The sequence below is a fragment of the Pavona decussata genome, unplaced genomic scaffold, assembly GCF_977016875.1.
Source record: "Pavona decussata unplaced genomic scaffold, jaPavDecu1.1 SCAFFOLD_4, whole genome shotgun sequence".
Classification (NCBI taxonomy): Eukaryota; Metazoa; Cnidaria; class Anthozoa; order Scleractinia; family Agariciidae; genus Pavona; species Pavona decussata.
In genome coordinates this window covers 1692783-1715915 of record NW_028145428.1, presented here as the reverse complement: position 1 = coordinate 1715915, position 23133 = coordinate 1692783, and the positions used below count along the sequence as shown (strand labels likewise).

General features: G+C 38.4%; 1 protein-coding gene across 3 annotated transcripts in view; it reads right to left on the bottom strand.

Annotated features, from left to right (window-relative positions):
• Window positions 1–320: 320 nt before the first annotated feature.
• LOC146489711 (uncharacterized) overlaps window positions 321–23133 on the bottom strand; it is a 109101-nt gene continuing 86288 nt past the window's right edge. For all 3 annotated transcript variants that reach the window (XM_085104075.1, XM_085104080.1, XM_085104066.1), the window contains 12 exons: window positions 22102–22173; window positions 21795–21866; window positions 21627–21698; window positions 20980–21051; window positions 20387–20464; window positions 19067–20118; window positions 17071–17276; window positions 15394–15550; window positions 3258–3318; window positions 2249–2441; window positions 1140–1322; window positions 321–739 (listed from right to left, as the gene is read on the bottom strand). In XM_085104075.1, the coding sequence (XP_084960201.1) occupies window positions 617–739; window positions 1140–1322; window positions 2249–2441; window positions 3258–3318; window positions 15394–15550; window positions 17071–17276; window positions 19067–20118; window positions 20387–20464; window positions 20980–21051; window positions 21627–21698; window positions 21795–21866; window positions 22102–22173 (2341 nt within the window). In that variant the 3' untranslated portion in view covers window positions 321–616. The remainder of the gene's footprint in view (window positions 740–1139; window positions 1323–2248; window positions 2442–3257; window positions 3319–15393; window positions 15551–17070; window positions 17277–19066; window positions 20119–20386; window positions 20465–20979; window positions 21052–21626; window positions 21699–21794; window positions 21867–22101; window positions 22174–23133) is intronic.

Here is a 23133-nt window from a genome sequence, read left to right as displayed (position 1 = left end):
GAGACACTTCCGGTAGCTCCGGCTGTGAGATTTTTAATAATACGGCATCCGCTGTAATGATGTGGGCCAATATGTTACAGTCAATTTCCGCCCGTGAGAGAAACAGCAGATTGTGCTGTGTCAAGTGGTCGCCTACGGGAGGTTAAAAACAAATTAATAGAAAATTTTAAACAATCATCTCTAAAAGTGGTCGCTTACGGGAGGTGGTCGCTTACGAGAGGTGGTCGCCTATGAGAGGTTCCATCTATAGTGATTTGACTTGAAAACTTTTGGTATTTTGAATAAAGTGGTCGCTAATAAGAGGTGGTCGCTTACGACAGGTTGTCGCAAAGGGAGGTTCGACTGTATGCCGCTTTTGAGATTACAGAAGTAAATGGGGCGACAAGCAAGTACTTGGCAGTAAAATGAATTTCTCGTCGAAAAATGTATATTTTGTTCAATGAGTTTAGTCTAAGAATAAAGATTGACATTAGTGACTGGACTGTCAAAAAATATTTAAATAATACGAGCCGTTTCTTACAATTCACTGGATTTTCTAAATTCTAAAATTGACTAAGAAATATATCTCACTGGAGATTAGATAATCTCGTCAGTGAAGAAACAAAGTTCTTCATATTTACAAAGAAGTATCCCAGACGTCATTTTGGTACCACAGATCCTCCACGAGTCCTCGAACTTGTGACGCGTCCGGTCGAACATCCGGGTCTTGTTCGAAACATAAATGCATAACTTCTTGTAGCTTGACAAAGAAAGCAAGAAAATGGGAAATTAATAACAAAAAATAATTTCATGTGTTTGCCAGTCGTAAAGAGTTTGAAGGTTATATTCTCTAACTGATCCAAGCGTCAGGTTTTAAAAGTAGTTTAAAAGGCACCTTCCCTTGAAATTTGGCAAAGCGCTTTTCTTAGTTGCTTGTTATAATTTGTTATAATCTTTAAACCTTTCACTTATGTATACTATGTTACATTTTGATTGCTGAGCGCCATGAACATTTTTGAATGAGCGCTTTGTATAAATATGTTATCAGCATTATTGGTATTTTGGTCATGCGGTGTAACACAAACACCTGCCTTTACATTAGTCTCACTTTATTTAGTTAGCACTTTTATGCTGTGACTCTGCTTGTGTGACATTCATACCTCTTCGAAGTCTTCAGAGTTGCGGCAATTCTTCATCAACTCGGACAACACAAAACCAAACTGAAGAATGTTTTGCCCCAAGATATCCTTCACTGAGTGGCCATTTTTTTTACATTCAGGAAAGTCCAGTGAGACACGCTGAGCCGAGCCAAACCCTCCCAAGACAGCTGCTATTGGAGGTATCTGCATGACACAAGTGAATGATACGACAAATATGCTTTAGATTAGTCGACATTGTGTCTGAATAACGGTCCTGTAACTGTCGGTAAGTGATTATGACAAAAGGTGTTAGTGTAGACGAGCCTTCACAATTTGACAGCGAAAAATATCTTTTGCAAAATTCCAAAAATTCCAAACTGGCAGAACAGTTTCAACTCCAGGTTTGACTGTAAAAGAACTTCAGCTAGTGGCCAGAATGTGGCCTAGACCTGGAGTTTCTGGACCCAGACCTGGAAACCCTGACCACTCTGCCACGCTAACGCCTTAATGTTAAGTCGAATAAGCCGAGTTAAGAAAGTGGCGAAAGTTTAGAAATGATTTTAATTCGTGTATGTAATGGGAATGAGATGAATAAGAAAATACTGACACCAGCCTCTAACTGCATGACAGAATCTCTCTGAGACAGTTGTTCCACATAAAGAACAAATTTTCCCTGTCTCAGCTCCAAACTAAATATTTCAAAACGCAGTTTCTGGTACAGTTGGACATTGTTGTGAAATTGCCTTCCACCTAACGTCAGAGTGATCAAATCTTTAATCAAGTTTAATAAGGAAATAAATTGCCTATTGCTCTCCTCGTTCTCCTACACGCAAAATCAGTTCTTATCTTCATTTATTGTCAACTGATGTTTTTACCCTGTTACCCTGTTATGTTATTTCATGTGATGTTATGCTATCAACTTCACAGGAAATCAATGTGTGATTGTCCGGCGTTACAAAATGAAACGATTAAAAGCCGGCGTCTCAAGTTCCTGAGAACCAATCTTAACAGACTTCTAAACTGCTCTGGAGCTTTCTGTATTCATTGTTACCGTTATCATTAATATAATTACGTTTTTTTAAGGGGATATATCTTAGCACTCAGAGATTTACTCCTTTCATCAATCGTACCCTTAATCCTCTTGTTATCAACACACTGGATGTTGTAATGTTGTTATGGACAACTCCTTTGTGTTCCAGGTACTGTATAGCGAAAAGCAAGTCCATGGCCACAGCAAAGAGGGCGTCAAGGTTGAGAACAACTTTACTGCTTTTCAAATACTCGTCCAGCGACGTGCATGAGGTGAAGTCGTAGCACAATAAACTGCGTTCAGAAGAAAATACCACTTTTAAGGTTTGGATACGAAATATTATTGAAATTCCTTGAACTGAACTAAATTGGCATCTAACTATTCAGTGACCAGCGCTTTACAAGCGAACGGATATCAACAAATAGCTGCAGTTCAGAAGAAATGATTCACAAAAGACAATGAAAAGATGAATTAGTACTAACAGCTTGATTGCTTTAAAGTAAATTTGCAAGATTTCGGCCATCCTTTTTTAAATTTGATGGTACGCACTCACCAATACCGAACCCTAAACCTAACGCTAACACTAATAGGCCATCTTACAGTTGTGTGCTTAGTGACCTGGTCTTTAATTGGAAGCGAGGATGGGGTTGACCTTGTTTTGATACAGACCTCACTGCTTCTCATGTGTAAATGCAAATAGTTAGCATAAGAACAGTATGATCTGCATATGAAAAGCAGTGAGGTTTGTATCAAAACAAGGTCACCCCCAGCCTCGCTTAGAATCCAAGACCAGGTCACTTAGCACACAACTGTAAAATGGGCTATTGCATTAGTAAACCTATCCCTAATTAAAACATTTGGTAAGTGGGTATCATGTGGCCTTAACGTGGTGCAGATAAACTGTTAGCTACCATTAATTTATCGATGTTTATGCAAGACAGAAAATAGAAAGTCATAGGGTCCTATGGCGAGTTAAACTGTTTACCATTCTCTTAATGTCTAGACCTGTTTTTAATCGAGCCACTGACGAGAAAAGAAAATCTGGCCATATTTAAGTGGCTAAGAAGAATAAGATAAAATAAACTATTAAAAAATGGAGTTTCGCTTACAATGAACTTTTCGTGAGCCGAGGAAATCCCTTTCGATTATAATTTAATGCACACTCCTCAGCTAGAAAGGAAAAAAAAGACATGGCGATCATTCACTGCAGAAAACTCTATGGCTATAATAAAGTAGGACAACACCAGTTAACCATATCTAGACCGGGGAGTGGGTGATGACGTCATATGACGCGGTAATTAAGTCATGATTGCTAAATGAAGGCCAAAACTGACCAAACCAACGTTTAAACCAAACCAACACCTGAATATGAACATATCTATATATATATTTTATACAGGGCCGTTCTTAATTATTATTATTATTATTATTATTATTATTATTATTATTATTATTATTATTATTATTATTATTATTATTATTATAAAATGGCAGTAAAAACTTCTGGATGCCCAGATTACCTAAACAATGATTGGGCGGTCAGCCGTAACCAATCAATGTAACGACGAAATTACAAATTACAAATTTACAATTAACCTCCGAACTTCTAATCATAAAAATCCTAGTAATTAAATGCTAAAACTATTTATCATCCATAAAATCCTAAATCTAAATACTAAAAGTTCTGTTCATCGCGATGAAAACACTTAAAAAATAAATAAAAATAAAAGTATAATAAAGCGCCTAAAAAAACGTTTTTCAAGCACGAGGCGTGTATATTTGGCTAGACGGCTGGCTTAGGAACTTGAAGAACTACATATTTACAGAGGTAAAATACGGAATTGTTTCTCGTTGGTTACTTGTTTGCCTTCGTAGCAGATGGGAAGATAGTTCGGTTACCAGGTCCCACGCGGTTTTGATCACGCTTTAGTTTGTCAGAGTCACGCAGTTACAAGGATTTCAACTTTTTTCCGTTTAAAAAGAGTTACTGGCGCTGCAGATCAGATCACTGTGGTAAGTCTTCCTTAGCGAGTTTTTTCGAATTCAGGGCTAGAATAAACTGCTAGTTTATAGCAATTTCATAAATATTTATACTGCGATGCGACAATCACATAGCTGATCTCTGCTGTTAACTTTGACCTCTTCGAAGTGAATTTATACAATCTTTGCTTCATAGTTCTAAAGTGTTTGCCTTTCCTGTCTTAAAAAATTAATCAATAGAAGAAGTAAAGCTTAGAAATACTCTGACTATTGGTATTTCCTGACTGTTGTATTTTTAAAAGTAGCTGAAGCAGAATAATGGAAACAGTATCCAGCAAAATGTGCCTAATCCTGACCTTTACATGTGTAAAAATACATGAGTTGACAAAATCATACAAAATATTATCCTATTAAGTTCAAAAGGGAATAAGCTACTATTAGCAATTTCTTTACAGCTTATAGGAAACATATTCTTTGTCCCAAGTGATAATTTAACAGAGGACTTGATTTGTAGCGCGACAGCCGTTGTTCGTTTCACAGGCTCTCCTCGTGTCAAAGTGCCCTTCACATTTTGGTCTCTCGACGGGGTACTTTTGCAATGCCGCCAAAAATATTTTAACACAGTAAACTACAAAGGTTGTGCTTTAACAATGTCTTCATTTTAAATTCAAACTTGACGTACCAATTGGGTTTCTTTTGTGTTGAAATTGGATGAAATTTGCTAAATTTTAAAATTGCTGACATGGGGTTTCTTCTAACGGCCGAAACATTTCCAGTTTTCAAGCTTATCTAAATTTAACTAGTGCATTATGAAGAAGATGGATGTGTTTATATTTTGTAAACATTTCATTAATGGAGGACATGGCGTTTCTTTCTACGAGCGAGATGAAAATGGGTAATTTTCAGTAAGTTTCGTGACCGAAAGGACGCTAATTTGCCGTATTTCAAACTTTGCCCGATTTCGAGAAAAATAACACGCTGATGAAACTTTTAACGTTCTTTTTGAAAATACTCCACTATAGAGATTATATGGGCAAAATATGAAGGAATTCGAAATTTCACGACTGACGCCCGATTTTTGATAATTTCAGAAATCGGCTCTTAAGCGACTAGTAAAAATTTAATTGCCATTTGCACCAGATTCTCCTTAGAATAAAATATACGAGCTGCAGCTTAACTTTATCATTTTTATTTATTCCTCATAGCAATGCAAGTCTATTTATTATGATAAGTCGGTTCAAATGTTTTTAAAAACAGTTTTTAAACAATTGATCAAATTGCTTGAGATGCATTGTTTCAAACTATCAATTTATAACTTTCCTTGCTACATGTATCTGGCTGTGCGGAAATCTTGCCAAGCTTTTAGCTGAGGAATCCTAACTGTTAGGCATTGATTGATCAAATCACACTAGATGTATTGTTTCAAACTATTAATTTCTAATTTTCCTTGCTCTGTGGTAGTATGATCAAGGTATATGCCCGTTAGGTGCGAAGCTTTTAGCTGAGGAATCCTAACTGTTAGGCATTGATTGATCAAATTACTATCGATGCATTGTTTCAAAATATTAATTTTTAATTTTCTTTGCTCTGTGGTGCTATGATCAAGGTATATGCCAGTTATGTGCGAAGCTTTTAGCTGAGGAATCCTAACTGTTAGGCATTGATTGATCAAATTACTATAAAAGCATTGTTTCAAACTAATAATTTCTAATTTTCCTCTTTCTGTGGTACTATGATCAAGGTACATGCCAGTTAGGTGTGAAGCTTTTTGCTGAGGAATCCTAACTGTTAGGCATTGATTGATCAAATTACTATAGATGCATTGTTTCAAAGTATTAATTTCTAATTTCCCTTGTTGTGTGGTACTATGATCAAGGTACATGCCAGTTCGCTGCGAAGCTTTTTACCGATAAATTGTTGTACGAATCAACAAGTTTTTCGAAATTGATTTAACTATAAAAGTTAGCGTTAAAAGAGAACGACGTTTCGACCGTCTGACGGTCATTTTCAAGTTCAAAATGAGAAGTAAAATATGTGCTTATATACAATTGTGAAAAAACTAATGAGATACTGACTTAAAAAGCTCTAAGATATTCACATCTAAACAATATAAAAATAATAGCGTGAATGATAAATACAAAGGAACGCTAAAAACGATAAAAGGTATTTAAAAGGCATTTAAAAGTGAAATAATTAAACAAATAACTTCGCGCGGATCGAGTCGCATTGTTTGTTTAGTTTCGGCTTTAGGTCGCGAATAAACAACATCTCGAAGATCAAGCAGTCGAGTTTGCTCTGACACTTTCTCAGGATTCTGAAGTTGCTTTTAATGGTCTCTGGATCCTGTCCATGCTCGTCCTTTACATGATTGCCAATTGCTGATCGTTTGTGTTCCTCCACACGTTGATGTAAGTCTCGACTCGTGAAGCCAACATAGTCTGCATCGCACAGACCACATTTGAAATAATAAATAACGTTTTGTTGATTCAAAATGGGAGGTTTATGTTCCTTTGGCTTGATTTTGCTCTTAATCTTCTGACTTGTGTAGACAGGATGGACATCAGCATCGATCTTTCGGCTGAGATCATTAAGTTGGTGTCTTACCGCGTTCGCCGATTTCTGGTCTTTGAATGGTAGGACGATTCTGACGAGAGCTCGTTCGTCGGATACCCGCTGTTCAGAACATGCATTCTCAGTAACTTTCGTTTCAATAAAATATGTGATGGTGTTCTCTACGACGGTTTCAGGATAATGCAAGCGTGGCCTGGACTTCGCTCTTCCACAACCAGTTTCGCCAATGGAAATACAGGCAACCTTTGAAAAAGCCTACTGGAAACTAGAACCAAAATTAAGCGAAGAAAACAAAGAGTTAGCAGCTGCAACGCTACGTTCTATTGCCCTTGATTACATCAAGAGGAAAGGCCAGACACTACCAAAATCAATGCTAAGAGCGAACGAGCTCTCGTCAGAATCGTCCTACCATTCAAAGACCAGAAATCGGCGAACGCAGTAAGACACCAACTTAATGATCTCAGCCGAAAGATCGATGCTGATGTCCATCCTGTCTACACAAGTCAGAAGATTAAGAGCAAAATCAAGCCAAAGGAACATAAACCTCCCATTTTGAATCAACAAAACGTTGTTTATTATTTCAAATGTGGTCTGTGCGATGCAGACTATGTTGGCTTCACGAGTCGACACTTACATCAACGTGTGGAGGGGAAACACAAACGGTCAGCAATTGGCAATCATGTAAAGGACGAGCATGGACAGGATCCAGAGACCATTAAAAGCAACTTCAGAATCCTGAGAAAGTGTCAGAGCAAACTCGACTGCTTGATCTTCGAGATGTTGTTTATTCGCGACCTAAAGCCGAAACTAAACAAACAATGCGACTCGATCACTTTTAAATACCTTTTAAATACCTTTTATCGTTTTTAGCGTTCCTTTGTATTTATCATTCACGCTATTATTTTTTATATTGTTTAGATGTGAATATCTTAGAGCTTTTTAAGTCAGTATCTCATTAGTTTTTTCACAATTGTATATAAGCACATATTTTACTTCTCATTTTGAACTTGAAAATGACCGTCGGATGGTCGAAACGTCGTTCTCTTTTAACGTTAACTTTTATAGTTAAATGAATTGTTGTACGTTGTTTGATCACTTTACAGTAGATGCCTTTACCTTTGCATGTGATACTGTGGTCGAGATACATATGTCATTTGTGAGCAAATTTAGCTTCATGCTGAAGTGTTCTATCAACCCTGTTCTCAGAAAGAAGTTAGACTCTAGGAATGAGGTTAGCATTTGTATTAAGCATTGTCATTTATTATGTTGTAACCCATGCCATCAAGTAATTTTGGTATGTTTGTGTGTGATTGAGGAGTAGTTTACAATATTATTTTGACAGTTACTGCATTTTACCAGAAGCTCTTAAGGGTTTCCTATGTTATATCTTTTGATCTTAGGGTGGATTGTCAAAAATATATTAGCATACCTGTCTTATCCAGAATTTGTTTTTGCTCTGGATATAGTTTTTGTGATTGCAACTTATACAAGGACTTTTTTCTTTCTTCTTTTGATGCCAAGTAATTATTTATCTTTAATTTAGGAACACTATTATCATGTGTCTTTACCAGCAGGGTACAGAAACAAAAATTCATCATGAACTTGCCATCATGTGTAGCTAGGCAAAGAGTATCTAGCAGTTTATTTTTGGCCACTGGACCCTGAGGCAAACAGACTAGATAAAAGCCCGGTTTACACTACAAGGTTTTTGGGCCCAGCACTCCTAAATTTTGGCATGTGGGGCAGTAATTTATGATACTGCACTCCTAATGTTGCCATGTTAAAGTTAAGTTCATCGGCCTGCGTGCCTAAAACTTAGGCGGGCTGAGACTGCCTTGCAAGGTAGCCTTGGCCTCCCAAAAAATGGGCCAGCGTGCCAAATTCAGTCGCACGTGTGCACATGTTCTTCAACAAACAAAATGGTGTCGTCTGAAAGGTTAAACGCCTATGTGTCTAGAAAAAACATGGCAAAACCTGTTCTGTGGAGGCAAGGTCGCCCATAATAGATTCTCGTTGAATTATCGGTAACCATTTCAAATCTTGTAGTGTAAATCGGACAGTGGCGGGCAAAATTAAGGAGTGCTAGGCCCAAAAGCCTTGTCGGGTTAATGTTATGGCGTGCAGACACGAAGAAAACACAATATTCTTTTGTTGGCAAAGTTGGGCAGGGAATATACCAGCAAAGCTCAGATAAAACCCACCGCCGGATGATAACCGAATGAGGGGCCTCGGTACATGGCGCCATACCGAGGGGGTGCCTCATGCCTGTACTGCAAGGGGGGGGGGGGGGGGGGGGCATAGTTCGCACGTGAAAATGCATGGCCGGCATAATGTCATTGGGCCAAGTTAACAAAGTCCAGCAAATCCTATAGCTCCTCCTCCCTGACGGGGCTTCAGCACAGGGCTGAAGGGGTGCTGCAGGCAGCAATTCCCCGCCCTTAATTATTTTATTAAACATCTATGAATAACTGACAAGAGATAGAACAAAATGCAGTGAACAAAAATAGAAAGGATAAGAGAAGGCAAGCAACAAGAAAAAATGGGAGGGTGGGAGGGGAAAACTTTGCTGCTGCTCAACTTGCAGCCTTCCAAGAAAGTGGCGATTGAACGGACTGGCACAGAATAAGATGCAAGGCAGGCTGCCATATATGGAAATCACATATTTAGGGTAGACTGCAATAATAATGCGGGCTCAATAGTTGTTGCTTGCCAACATTGACCTTGCCGCCCTAAATTGACCATTCAGCCCTAAATGTGTATTAATTTTGGTAGTTATATGGGCTAAATCAGTCACCCATTGTGGTCATTGTTTCTCCTTTATACAGGTTCAAAATGGCTCAATTATGGGTCCATTATGAGGCATGCTAAGAACCATTTTAGTTCTTGTAATAGGGCTATTTTACATAATTAAGGACCAAAACAGCTCTTATAAAGGATGTCGTTTCAGACATGTTGGTGCCAATTTAGTCCTTTAGAGAACGTTTGTTTTAAGTATAAATTGGGCTAAATCGGCCACAAATATGGGCCAATTTTCCTCCTTTCTGAAGGCATGAAACGGCTCCAGAAGGGCTATTTTGGCCTTCCAAGTGCACCATTTCAACCCTTTTAAAAGCCAAAACAACCCCTCATTTTTTTCAAAATAGCCCCTCCGTGTCTTCGTTTCGGCTACCTTATGAAGGACTATTTCAGTCCCGTTTACTGGGGCCAAAACAGCTCCATTCCAAATGAGCTAAATTAGCCCCAAAAATAGTACTGTATTTTACTCACCGAAACGGCCCCAGTTTGGGGGCTAAAACAGATCTTTTCGATTTACAGTGTAGGGTTAACCATCTCTATCATTTCTAGAGAATCGGCAACTGATGACAACCACAATATTAGGATCGAAACCGCGGTCTTGGCTGACCATTGCCTAAAATGTCGCAGAATTTACTTACGGCCGGAGGACTCCTAGAGCGACGAGAATGCCTACACAGCAGAATTGCGAAAACAAATATGGCGTAATCAAAACACAGTGGAAATACTAGGCTCCCGCAACACAAACCTCAAAGTTACAGAGTGGGGCGAAACGATAACAAAAGCACAGCCGTAACTATTAAAAGAGAACTTAAACCCTTTATTCAGCGTATTGCATAGCTTTCAAAGAAGCTCGATAATACGCTAAAGAAATGATCAAAAGACAGATGGCCATGATAAGAAACACAACATCTAGAAAGAAAACGAATAAATTATATTACACCGCCGATAACCCCAACATCTTGCTACAAAGACAAATAACCGGGCCCGGCAATACAAAAGCTGCAAGATAGTGATTATAATATGGTTAAAATCTAATCCTTACATACCGTCATCGAACCGCGCACTGAAATGAGCCAGACCAAACCTGAACCAAATGCTACAAAGGGCATAAGAACGACAGTCGCTGAACAGAAACAACAAGACGCTGTGGGAGCGTATACTTGGGCGTCGTTGTATTAGGAGTATCTGAGCATGCACGTTAGTCCAGTCTTTGATGACAGGTGAACGATAAAAGATTCGCTGAGAGTCTAAGGCATAACTTTTTATTTGCGATAAACGTGATGTAAATCAACCGAAAATGTCACGCAGACAAAATAAAACATTACTCTCTTTAATACTAAACATGTCGGATTTTGTAACCATGAGGTGCATCTAAGAGTTTCTTCCAAGATAATGATGGATTCAGTTGGCGACAAAGGAGAATATGTGGTTCCAGTGGTAATGATGAATTTTGGCGACAGAGGGGGTATTTGTGCGAATACCTTTCCACCCTGATACCCTTCTTTTCTGGGCTTTCTGTGACAGATGTTACAGCTTTTTCACTGGTAACAGCGCACGATCGCAATGTCACGCTTAACGTGTCATATGACACGCGTGCGAAAAGGCATGCGTTCGATATGGGACGCATGTGATACAGAACATCCGATTTACAGAAAGTTAACTCTACGAATCTATTTCATGATCACTGGAATATGACAAATTAAAATCAAAGCGCTCTGTGAGTGACCAAAGAATGAAGTATTTCAAATTATCTCTACAGTTATTTGTTTGTAAAACACACAAAAGAGAAAGTAGACTTCACTCGCACTGTTCCGCAAGATCGAAGTGTACGTTCAGTTCTTTTAGTGGTTTTGCGTGATTGCCAATGGACAAAACATCATGACACTAAAGAGAGAATTTCCAGGTTTTAGAAGGGCTGTAAATGAAAGAAGCTGGGTTTATAAAGTGGAAAGACACTGCAGCTCCCGTGGCGATTGAATAACAAGCAGAAACCATCCAGTTTTCCTTCCAAGAAGCGCCGAAAAATTTTCTTCCTCAATGCCGCGTCGCCGGATGAAACCTTATACACCTGAACGATTTTGGTTGCCTGGCACGTGACCGAAAATATCCCGATGTTTTCAGCGTGGCAGTTCCTTTCTGCATCAAAACGACGGCTTCTCTCAACGTTTGGTGACATCGGAAGGGGCTTTCAGTTTTACGGAAGCCCGGATGCTAGAGTTGCTATTTTGGCTTTATCCAACGCAAAAATAAAAATGCGTTTATCGTTGCAGTACTCAGTTGTTGTTGGTATGAATATGCAAATTTTCGGCGTTTACGTTTGTTTCAATGAATCGATCTTATCGCCAACACTCGACCCCGAAGGAAAGATTTTTTTCAGATTCTACTGTTATAATTTCATTCACAACATTTACTCGGATTTTTAGGGTAATTTCCTTTGAAAGTTTTTATTTTTGCGTTTTATGTTTGCTGAAACGAAGCCACGAGTAATCTGACATTTTCTCGTCGCCCTCGTTAGTTTGTGTCGCGTTAAAGAGCGTCAAATAAAGATGAATTGAATAATTTTGGTTACACACTCGACTGAGAAGAGCTCCCTGGTACTGTCGAAAATATGAGAAGAATGTTTAATTGTTTCTAAAGTAAGCGTACGTTTATACCGCTGGATGAAACACTGCTCGCGTGCCGATCAAGTTTGCGATTGTTTGACAAGACGAGAGAACGGTAAATTGAATGAAATTCAAAATCTTAGACACGGCTACCGTGTGATGTTGGCCACTTGCGTGCCATTTTACTCGCTGGCGTACCATTTCACTCGGTGCTGTGCTTGACACACTTCATCCAACACGTACCTTTGTTTTTATCGTACGACTGATACGAACAAAAGAAAAATTTTAATTAGCCCCTCATTCTGACACACTGCTCAGATGCCGGCGTGTCATTTCACTCACGCCAAATTGACACGCTAAACAATAGGCAGTGCCCGTGCGTTCACCTTTTTCCCTGCTTTCCCGTGGAGGGTCACATTTTGACTTTATCCAAGTGAACGTAAATTAATAAATTAAGGGCGGACCATTTGAAATCACGGAAGGGGGGGTGACAATTCCCCAAAAAAAAAATTCCTGCAAAGGAAAATTGCAAAAAAAAAAAAAATTCTTGCAAGCAGTTCACCATCCAAAAAAATTCCTGCAAGTAAACTAAACCAAATTACAATATCAAAACACAACGTCAAGTAGTTTTATTGCACATTTCAAGAATATAACCTGCTCTTCTATCATTTTAACACATTTTGCATGTATTAAATGTTTTTAGAAGTGACAATGCAACCTGATCTCGTGCTCATTTATGCATGGATTTAAAATGTAGAAGAAATATAAAGCAATTTTACTATAGCAAACCTTCAACAATCTTTCTTTTGAATAGGGAAACATTTTTTGAAATGTAATCTCTCTATATTTTTGCTCTGACAAGCACTTCATTTAGAGATTTTCCTTTTTTAAAGGAAATTAGTGGTGACTCTTTGAAGATTTCTCGTAGACCGGAAAGGCTGGCTTTGACTTAAGCGCCGTTTTCCCATTAAAACATGTTTGAGGTTGAGCACGAGGGTTGATATTGTCACAAAAGGCAAAATTTGTCTGGGGGTGTTGTCTTTTTGCTTCAATACCGATTACCTTAGCTTTCTATAAATTTGACATCTGATAATTTTTTTAATCAGATTATTTGGGTAGCCTCTAACAAGGAAATGTTGTTTTTGAGGAGTTTGTTCGTAGGAGTCGCAGGGCTTCACCTTTTTGACTCCTGGTGGGTGGCTAGGGCAAAAGGTTTCAGTCGGCTTGAAATGCGTTTTAATATCCAGTATGGAATGGTGATGGAATCGATTGCCTTTGTATATAACTTTATCCAGAAATGTAGTGTCAGCATTTGAGATTTCAGCCATAATTTTGATTGTTGGATTATATGAGTTTGCTTGTTCGATGAACCGTTCTATATCGTATAAATTACTAATGTCCCACAGCGGAAATATATCGTCAATGTAACGTTTCCAAGTTTACGGCGACGCTTTGGCTATCAATTTGGCCATAAAAATGTTTGCAAAAGCAACGGCCATTTTTGTGCCCATGGCAGTACCGTGGATTTGGAGGTAGTTCCTTCCATTGAGTTGGAAATAATTTTCGTTAATTGAGAATGAATGTGAGCGTTTTTCTCAGGTATCGGGTGGAAATGGCAGAGTTGTTGCTGTGAAAATTATCGTATGCTTTGTGAACTCTTTGAAGCACGATCCATTTGTTGATTGGACAAGACGTTTTTATCTTCGACCGAGAAAACAACACTGAATAAACGTACTATATTGCCTTCGAACTTCTCACGCTTTTTGCTTTTGAGTTCTGTAATTAAAAAAATGGTATCGACCAACACGAAGAAGCAGAGTTTCCTTGACAAGTGAAAAAAAGATGCCTCGAGTCATGAGGTGTGATACATTTAGTACCTCATTTCTTTCTCGATAATTGCGATACTTGAATTTCGCGAAAATCGAGACTCCAAAGGGAGTGTCACCTTGAGCGGCACTGTAATTAAACTGTGCGGAGCTTTGTATGCCTTTAATATTAAAAGAAGTTCTGTCGAAAAAAACATCGTACAGAGCTTCCACGTCGAAAAAAAAATTGATGCAGACAAATTGGACTAAAAAAAAAATTCATCCACTGAAAAATTTTTATCCCCCTCCCGTGATTTCTAATGGTCCGCTCTTAATACGTCAAGCGTTGATTGTCGCTGTGCATTAGCAAACTTTCAGTGTTTACATTTGTTCTGGGGAATAGATCTTATCGCTCACACTGGACCCCGAATGAAATTTTATTTATTTTCGAAGCTTTAGTTTTAGGTTCCTACTTTACCCTAAGCCTTTCACCCACGGAATGGTCTTGAATCTATAAAGTTAATTGCACGTTTTCTTTTTTATATTGCGGCCAGAGAAATGAAATGTTTTGTTCGGCTGTATGTAAATTCAGTTTTTACGGCCTGACCTTCTCGATTACGTTCGACACCGAAGGGGAATTTATCGAGAAGAGCAAAAAGAGGGAGGGAGGTTAATCGAAGGAGGTTAAGCGAGGGAGGTTAATCGAAGTCAAACTTTTGTAAAATATGCGTCCTGAAAGGAAAGTTGCCCCTTGGTTTCGTTCAATGGAAAGAGTTAGCAGACAACACACATACTAGCTGTTTTCTCTTAAGAAAAGGTTATTCGTTGTGTTGATTTTACGTCCCTGTTTTTTGTCCCGTAATGGCGGCTTATGGTGAACAAATGCACTATACGGTCAAAATGTAGCGCACGCGCAGCACACCCCTCTTTGCCATTCGAGATTTACGGAGAAATCCTTTTTTTTATAACTTGGGCTCGGCCCAAGTAACAAGAGGCCTAATAAACAATAGTAAACAAAACGATATAACCCACGAACGAATGAACTTTGAGATCAAAACAAAACTCCAGCCACAGTTAACCAGATGACTTTGTTCAGTGACAATCACGCAATCTTCCAAACCCTAAATGGCGTTCAATCAGTATTAAAAAAAATCCAGCGCTAAAAGAAACTTCTACAGGGAATACTGCTCATTACTAATACCATATTCATTAGCCTTGCCGCGACTAAGAGCGAAACTATCTCACTTAGCGACTGTGTTTTTGACGCCTCCATATGATATGAGTCTCCCTGAAGACCCCGGATGAGAACAACAACAAAGGCGCGCAATGCTTCTTAGTTGAGCGTGCTTCTTTAAACGTCTCAAGTCGTCAAAAGTCACGTTCTTTAATATTTAATCTGAATCTTCAAATGTTCAATCAAAATCTTCTATTATATACAATTCTATAATTATGTTATATTATGGAAGTGAAGACCTTAGCTTTATACATACTTCTACAATGCCAGAAGTATTTGAGGATATTTGGATGTCCATTTCCTGTGTTAAGTTCCTTTACTAGCTCTGCCTCCCTCCTCCATTCGTCCTCCATTCCCTTTGAGAAATGTTTTATCAGCCGTATTCCATTTCCAGCGCAAGCAACAACAAAAGCCTAGAAAAAAAAGGACCACTGCGGTTGTGAGAACCTCAAACAATGCAAGCGACGTAAACATTTCTTTGTTCCTAAGTAAAAGCAATTGGAAAGCTCATTTCGAAAGTACTCGGCCAGTACTCGGTCCTGGTTTATTTAAGAAACCCCAAAAAACCTTCTGTATTGGCAGCAATCTTAAAATAATAGTCCACTACCACTGCAGTGTACTACCCATTTCTGGGCACGGGTAGACTGACTGGGTCGGAATGGATTGCGACGCAAAATAAAATGTTAACTTTTATCACGTTCTCCGATTTTCGTTTCCACAAATACACCAGATAATATCTTTTTAAGTTGCAAGAATTACGTTGATTTCTTTCGCGTGACGTTCTAGAATTATTTCGTAATTTCAGATATTTTAACACAGACTTAATTAAAGAAGGTAAAATCTGCCTGTTGGTTGAACCGCAGTTTACGTAGGTGATGTTTGGTTCATCCGATAATAGCTTTATTTTCTTCACACAAATGATTCTTGATGCGTGTTGAGTAGGCTGTGTCACTGACCGAAAAATACGTATAAATATTAACTTAAAGGAAGTATAAAAGTTTGACAAGGAGACTTCGAGGATAGATAGTACGCCAAGAGATGTTTCCTTTGTGGGCCGCAGCGAGAAGTGATGACATCCTATGACGTGGTACTTCCGTCATGATTGCCAAATGGCGGCCATCTTGAATCCGCCATCATGGCTTTCTGGATTTCCCCAAAACTTCAGGAAAGGGCCGAAATTGGACGAAAGTGATCAAACCACTAAAGGAACACCAATATGAGCTATAAACCATTTAAAAATGGGATTTTCTAGGATTTTTCTGAAAAAAACGTCCTGTCAAAAAATTGTTGCCATGGTAACATTAAATTTAATTTACAGTAACCGACCACTTCAAGTTTTCTTTCAGGTAAATTTCTGAAAAATTCCTTAAGTTTCAAGGGGTTTGCTTAACTATTAAAAAAGTTATTTAGATTGTAAACCGGCGCGAGCAGAATCCTCCCTCCCCCGAATCAAGATAGGGAGAAGATAAGTGGGTGTTTTCTGCAGTCGTTGCCTGCATGCCGAAGGATGTTCTCGCACTATCTGTGTGTTCCCTATCCTCAGTAAACCTTCTTCAGCTGAGGGATTCAATATATCGCTGAAGAAAATCCTTAGGAACGCTGAAAATGGTTACAGAAAATACCCATCTTAATTAATACAACAGGGCCCTGGCTCCAACAAGTCTCCCGCACCTAAATGTTTGAGCATCCGAACTAGTAATTGACTCCAGCTAGAAGAACTCGGATTTTCGTTTTCCGAGTATGCCTCTGTCGCTAACCATGACTGAAAGAAATACATATATCAATTTCAAAATTGTTTCCGACAAGTTGAATCTTGTGCTACACTGACAAGGCCCTCAAAATTAATGTTCATTCTGGTAAATTGAGCTACAGTAAGAGTAGTTTACACACGACATACGTTAACTCTAGATCATGGTCATCGCAGTTGTCTTACCACTGAGGACGATGTCTCAACTGAAAATATGTTTGGCACTTCCATCAGCTTCAAATCCGACTTAGGTCCCACGCATTCCGATAGGTCCTCTGATGGCATGGTTGAAGAGCTTGGTATTGGTGATGGGCTTACACTTGTTGCTAGTGTCTTCTGCGAATCACTTAGGACAGCAACGTTTCGACGGACCAGTCTGCCTTCGTTTGTTGCTAAAATTAAACAACACGTAGACAAAACAGCGTTATTGCACCGCGGAACATATTAAAAGCAATTTTCACAGCAGCTAGAGGGTCGGTCATAAAGCAAACGCTGGAATGGTTCAAGTACACTATGATAGATAGTAACTGACATCAAGTCTAAGACAATTTGTACAAGTTCTTAAAACTACGCGCTTACAACACTAATGGGCTCAACAGCTATTTATTTATTTTCAGGGTAGAATAATATCGGCGGAACATCATTAAACTAAATTAGTGCCCGAGGGGAGGGAGGTGCTCCCTCATAGTTGCTGTGGTAGGTATGCCGTTGCCTAAGTTGCACTGTTTAGATTAGCATTGGGTTGTGAAAGAGGGTATCGCTTAAGGCGTTAAGTGTGAAGGCAAAATAAATACTCTGGTGTGAAAATTGGCGTGAAAAACAATTATCCTCTCCCAATGATGTTTTTTCTAGGAGTTATGAGGTAATTTGTAGAAGCCTTTCTTCTTTTGAATAGTTTACTTGCAGAGAGAGGCCCATTATTATTATTATGAGCCCGCGGAGAGGCCTATTATTGCTATTATGATGTTGATTTATCAATATTGCTGGTTGATTTTAGCTAAACAGTGAATGTCAAGCTAAACCTACTTTTCTTTTTACTTTTTATCACGGAGCATAATAATTTCCTCCTGATTCGCATGGAAGCAAGAATAGTTGCTAGGTATTGGTTGAGCACTCCTTTCCTTCTGTGTCTTGTTGGTTCCTTCATTTGTTTCACAGTGACAATTTGAATTTAACCCGGTTTGTTTGTGCCAAACATACATGGAAATAAAGTGTTTGCTTGAAAGGAAATCCCAAAAGGTTAATTTGGACCGCGTCTTTCTAGAAACGGCAAAACATTTTTTGTGTTGGAAGCTAAAAACGTAGATCGGCCCGAGGCCTGATAGATTTCTTTGATTGAAAGACGGATCATTCATGGCGACCATTAGCGCTTTCATTGCACGACGGCGTTTTGCAACAAACGATCAAGGCAAACAACGGTAAGCTTCTTATGGGAGAAAGGAACAGGTCAAATTTAGTGGAAGAAATTGTTTTGAACGTCCTCACGACTTTGGACACACATTGGCTATTTTTATTGATAAGTGTTGTGTGATTTGCGAGCGGGAGACAGTTTCACATCACATACAGGCTAATCAATTATTAATTGAAGCCTAGAATTTGGTTTAATTGTTGTTTTGTTTACTCCCATATTAACTTAACCTGTTTTTTTGTTGTTGTTGTTGTTGTTGTTTTGTTTTTTGTTTCTGTTTTTGTTTTTTGTTTTGTTATCTTATTACACGTTCATAGCAATCAGCAATTGAATTCTCGTTGTCGTTGCTGTTGTTGTTGTGCTTACGCTGGAGCAAGTGCTTTTACTCCGGCGGAAGACTGTTGTTTCGAAGTACCTCGATTTTTTTAAGGAAACTTTTGCCCTATTTGCTATAAACACGTAGTAAAAATGTGTTTTCAATAAGAATCAAGGATCGAGTACAGTACAGTGTAGTAGAATCCCACTAACTCCAATGCGATTCGTTCACTTAATGTGTCAAAAATTCGAAAGGACTAAGAGTCCCCTGACGACTTCTTTAAATTTGCAACATTTATATAATCATTACGTAACTGTCAAAGTTCATGTTACATAAATTCTCAGCTGCGTGTGATCGCTCTCGCGATGCTTTTTTATCACACACGTCGTTTTTAAAATTGATCCTCAACCCCTAAAGAAAAGCATTCTCGTATGTTTATGAAAAGGTGTATAACAAACCTGGGGTTCTCTTTGACCGTTGTAGTAGTTCGTCTATCATACTGCACAATGAAGCTCTCTTTTGACCAATTTTTTTTCTCACGAGCGGAGCGGAGAATGTGTAAAGTATGGGGTTAATAGACGAGTTCACCGGGAGAACAAACACGGCAATCCACACGTAAGCTTGTTTTTCAGGATCATGAAATTTCCCGAGCAGAGATAGAAGCCCGATAACAATCACAGGCATCCAGCACAGGAAATCAGTTAGGATAATAAACACCATTCTTCGCGCCATTTGAGATTCTCTGTTCATGTTTGTTGACCTCACCTGTTTTGAAACGGCTTTAACCGTGAAAAACATAATTATGTATGCAATGAGAATGTAGATAAAGGAAGCAAAGTTAAGTGCAATGAAAATACCGACGGCGTATTCCCAGCCAGCTTGCCTTTCTGTTGAAAGTTGAAGAGGAAGGCAGACGGCTGATTTTCCATAAAATCCGATATTGCGTTTACTGTCGTAGAAGTAATGCAAACCAAGAGTTGGAATAACTGACATCATTATTCCAAAAATCCATATTCCGCCAACAACAGTATAAGCAGTTTTGCGGTTCATTCGCCTGACTCTAAATTGGAAGACAATGCAGATGAGTCTATCAGTTGTGATGAGGGTCAACATAAGCACAGAGACCTCGCTTGATACCATTGACAGGACTCCAGTAACTGTACATAATGTCCCGGATCTCCAGTTATTATCATGTTTAAAATATTCACCTTGCCACTGTACGTCTTTGATTGCAACGATCAGAAGATACACACCCATCAGCAGATCTGAAATCGCCAGGTTTGTCAATAGAAAAGAGTGCACTTTGTTGTCTTCATTCACAATCACCCTCATTAAGATGACGAAGAGATTACCAATAAGAGCAGAAAGTCCCAGAATCCAGACGCAAACTTGAACACCCCTGTTTTTCATTAGGTCCGAACAGCTGGAAAACTCGTCTTTGGGTGAATGGCAACGAACACCGGGCACTGCTTTCTCAGCATAACAACAAAGCATAAACTCATCGAGATGTCTAAACAGTGAAAATAAAGGAGTCAATAATGATTTTATGATTAGCTGATATTGCGAGAACGAAAGCAATATCCAATAATAACTATTTTATCCGAAAGCTTTTCTCATCAATCAGAACCGTGATTTAGATATGTAGCATGTGACTGTATAGTTAACAAATTGCAAATTGCTATTTACATGTATTAACTTAAACTGTAAAGATAAATACACTGTAGGCAGTAAACACTTCACTGATTTCGACAAGATGTACACTTGTAATTCTGACTTACATTTCCTTGAGACTTTGAAGTCCACTGAAAACGTCTGGTGGAAGGTTTTTCATACTGACAGAGTTATTTTGAAGATTTCTAAAATTAAAAAAAAAAAACACGTTTTTGTCCCTGGACATTCTTTGTTTTGGAAAGTGAATAATTTTCTAATAACGAAGGTCGAGGTTTACTCTGAGCTTAGGAGATAAATAACGCCCACTAACAAATATCCGTGCATATTTGAAATGCAATCAAAGGTTAATGTATGGATTATCCCTGAAATATTTTACTAAAAACTCATGTAGGATGATGAGCCAAAGCGCACATGAAAAATTAACTGGTTTTTTTTTTTTTTTCGGTAATACTTTTAATTTTTTCATCAATTCGTCGATGTCCTCGCCCGCTCTAACAGCAAAGTGCTTTTCTCTCTTTAAGCTTGCAAATAATTTTTCGCAAATATTCAAGCAGTTCTAGTTTGAAGACAGGAAATCTTTGTTTGGGAACTTTGCGCCAGGTGTGACGCTTTCATCAATCGCAGACAGGCGAAACTATTTATAAATCATAGTAATCGTCACCATTTCGTGCAGTACTTTTGTTGCCATAATTCAACTTACAACTTCTGCAGGGAGGAAAGTCCAGCAAATGTCTTTGAAGATAACCTCTGAATCCTGTTGTCATTAAGGTACCTTTTAAGAAAAGGAAGCATGTTATTATTCCAGGACTGCGCGTTGGAGATGACAGATAGCCGAGGTGCGTAGCGCTTCATAGGCTATAATTATTCTATATTCAACGTACGCCTAAAGGATAATTGTTTTAATAAAAATAAGTAAGAAATATTATTAGATCTTTCTGATCTTTCATTCTTCAAGAAAGACCAGAAGAAGTTTTAATAAAAAAAAAGTCGCTATTTTTCGAGCATGGTGAGAATGCGTAATATATCCTATAGCAGGTGAGCCAATCAAAATCTGGAATATCATTATCCAATCATCATGTTTTTTGTTATTAAAATAAGAACTAATTCCTTGGATGAAAAGGTGGTATCAGTCCTTAACACTGAAGAAGGAACTTCTATTGGTAATCTTTGAAAATGTGAAACAACCGTTGAATGTATTATTAAAACACGTGCACTGCTTTATACACCAGTTTTGGGATAAACTTAGCAATATGGTTTTGGCTTCCTTGTATTTGTGACGTCTGATGAAGAGTAGTCTCTGAAACAGAACTGAGATAGTCACTGAATATCTGCTGGCATTTGACTTACAGTATTTTAAGCTTCGATAAGCCAATGAACACTTCATCAGGTAGTTCCTCTAATAGATTCTCTTGAAGATATCTAAATTTAAAACAAATGAACGTTTTAAGAAGACAGAGAACACAAGCATGACTAAAATGTGGCAAAACACGGCGAACACGGTTTTGTTTCACTTACAGATGTTTTAAATTTCTTGTGTTATTAAACGCAACCTGATCAATCTTGTTAATCCGGTTTTCTCTGAGGCTCCTTCGAGGATGAAATAAAACAAAAGAGAAAATTTAAATACTGAAAAACTGCTTTCTTTATCAATAGCGGTACTGAAATTGGCCGGATAATGATCAAAAAGAGGTAGAAAATTAATCCCAAACTCTTTTCTTAACTCAGTACGTGGGTATGATATTTAAATTTACTTGGACTTCGATGTTGACGTTTCTAATATCTACAGTCTTTCTCTTGTGAAGATCACACATCTGCAACTTACAATGTCGTTAACGAGGTTAGTGACACAAGAGCAGTAGATGAAATATCTGTAATCAGATTGGAGCTGCAGTCCCTAAAAACAAAATAAAACAGTTAGTCAAGCCACGCAAAATTATATTTAATGGTCACGAGGGTGAAACAATCATGAAATATGCTTACATTTCTGTCAGCAGTTCATATCTCGAAAAACATGCATACATTTATAAATTGAGTTGTAGGTCTGCAAACGTACGACACACGACTACCAAAGAGCTAACAAAAATGGTGATATCAACAATCACTTTGCTGAATACCATAGTCACTCACAAACTAACTACATAATCAACTGGGACTTTCCTGTGCGTATTACCTACAGTACCGACTACCACCAACGAATCGCTCTGTAAGGAAAGCTGTTTTAGTAACAAAACATCATGACTTTTGACGACATTAGTAATTCAGGCAATCAACAGACAAAGCGAATAATTTCATAAATAATTGGCGAACAGACATTTGACAAACAAAAACCGATTGACACGCAACATTACTTTTTAACGTCCTTGCGGCCAACAATGTCATGGCTTCACTAATTGACGGCCAATGAAATCAAGGCGTAGTTGAAAAGGAAAAAACAAGAGACCTAATATCATCTACCACGGGTTTTACACAGTTCGCTTGCCTTTGACGAAAGCCTCCGCACAGATTGTCTAGATGTCAGTTAATGCCACCCAAAACAGTCCCCCTCAGGACTGTAGTTACCCGGCTGATTGTAATTTACTACATAATGATTTCCTCTACGTCTTTCAAGTATAAAACCTCAATTGAGCCTTCCATTTGGTTAGTAGTTTGGTAAGAGGACTGCACCATAACCGCAAGATCATAGGCTCGATTAACGTCGGATTACAGTTTCAAATGTTAACGTTGCTTACATCATATCACTGGGGAGTATTCTTCCCGGCTAGCTTAATAGCTGAGATGCATTTTGGGAACGCTTCACGGGTGCTGTATAGTATGGTTTGAATCCTGTTCAAGCTTGATTCGTTCTTACGGTGAT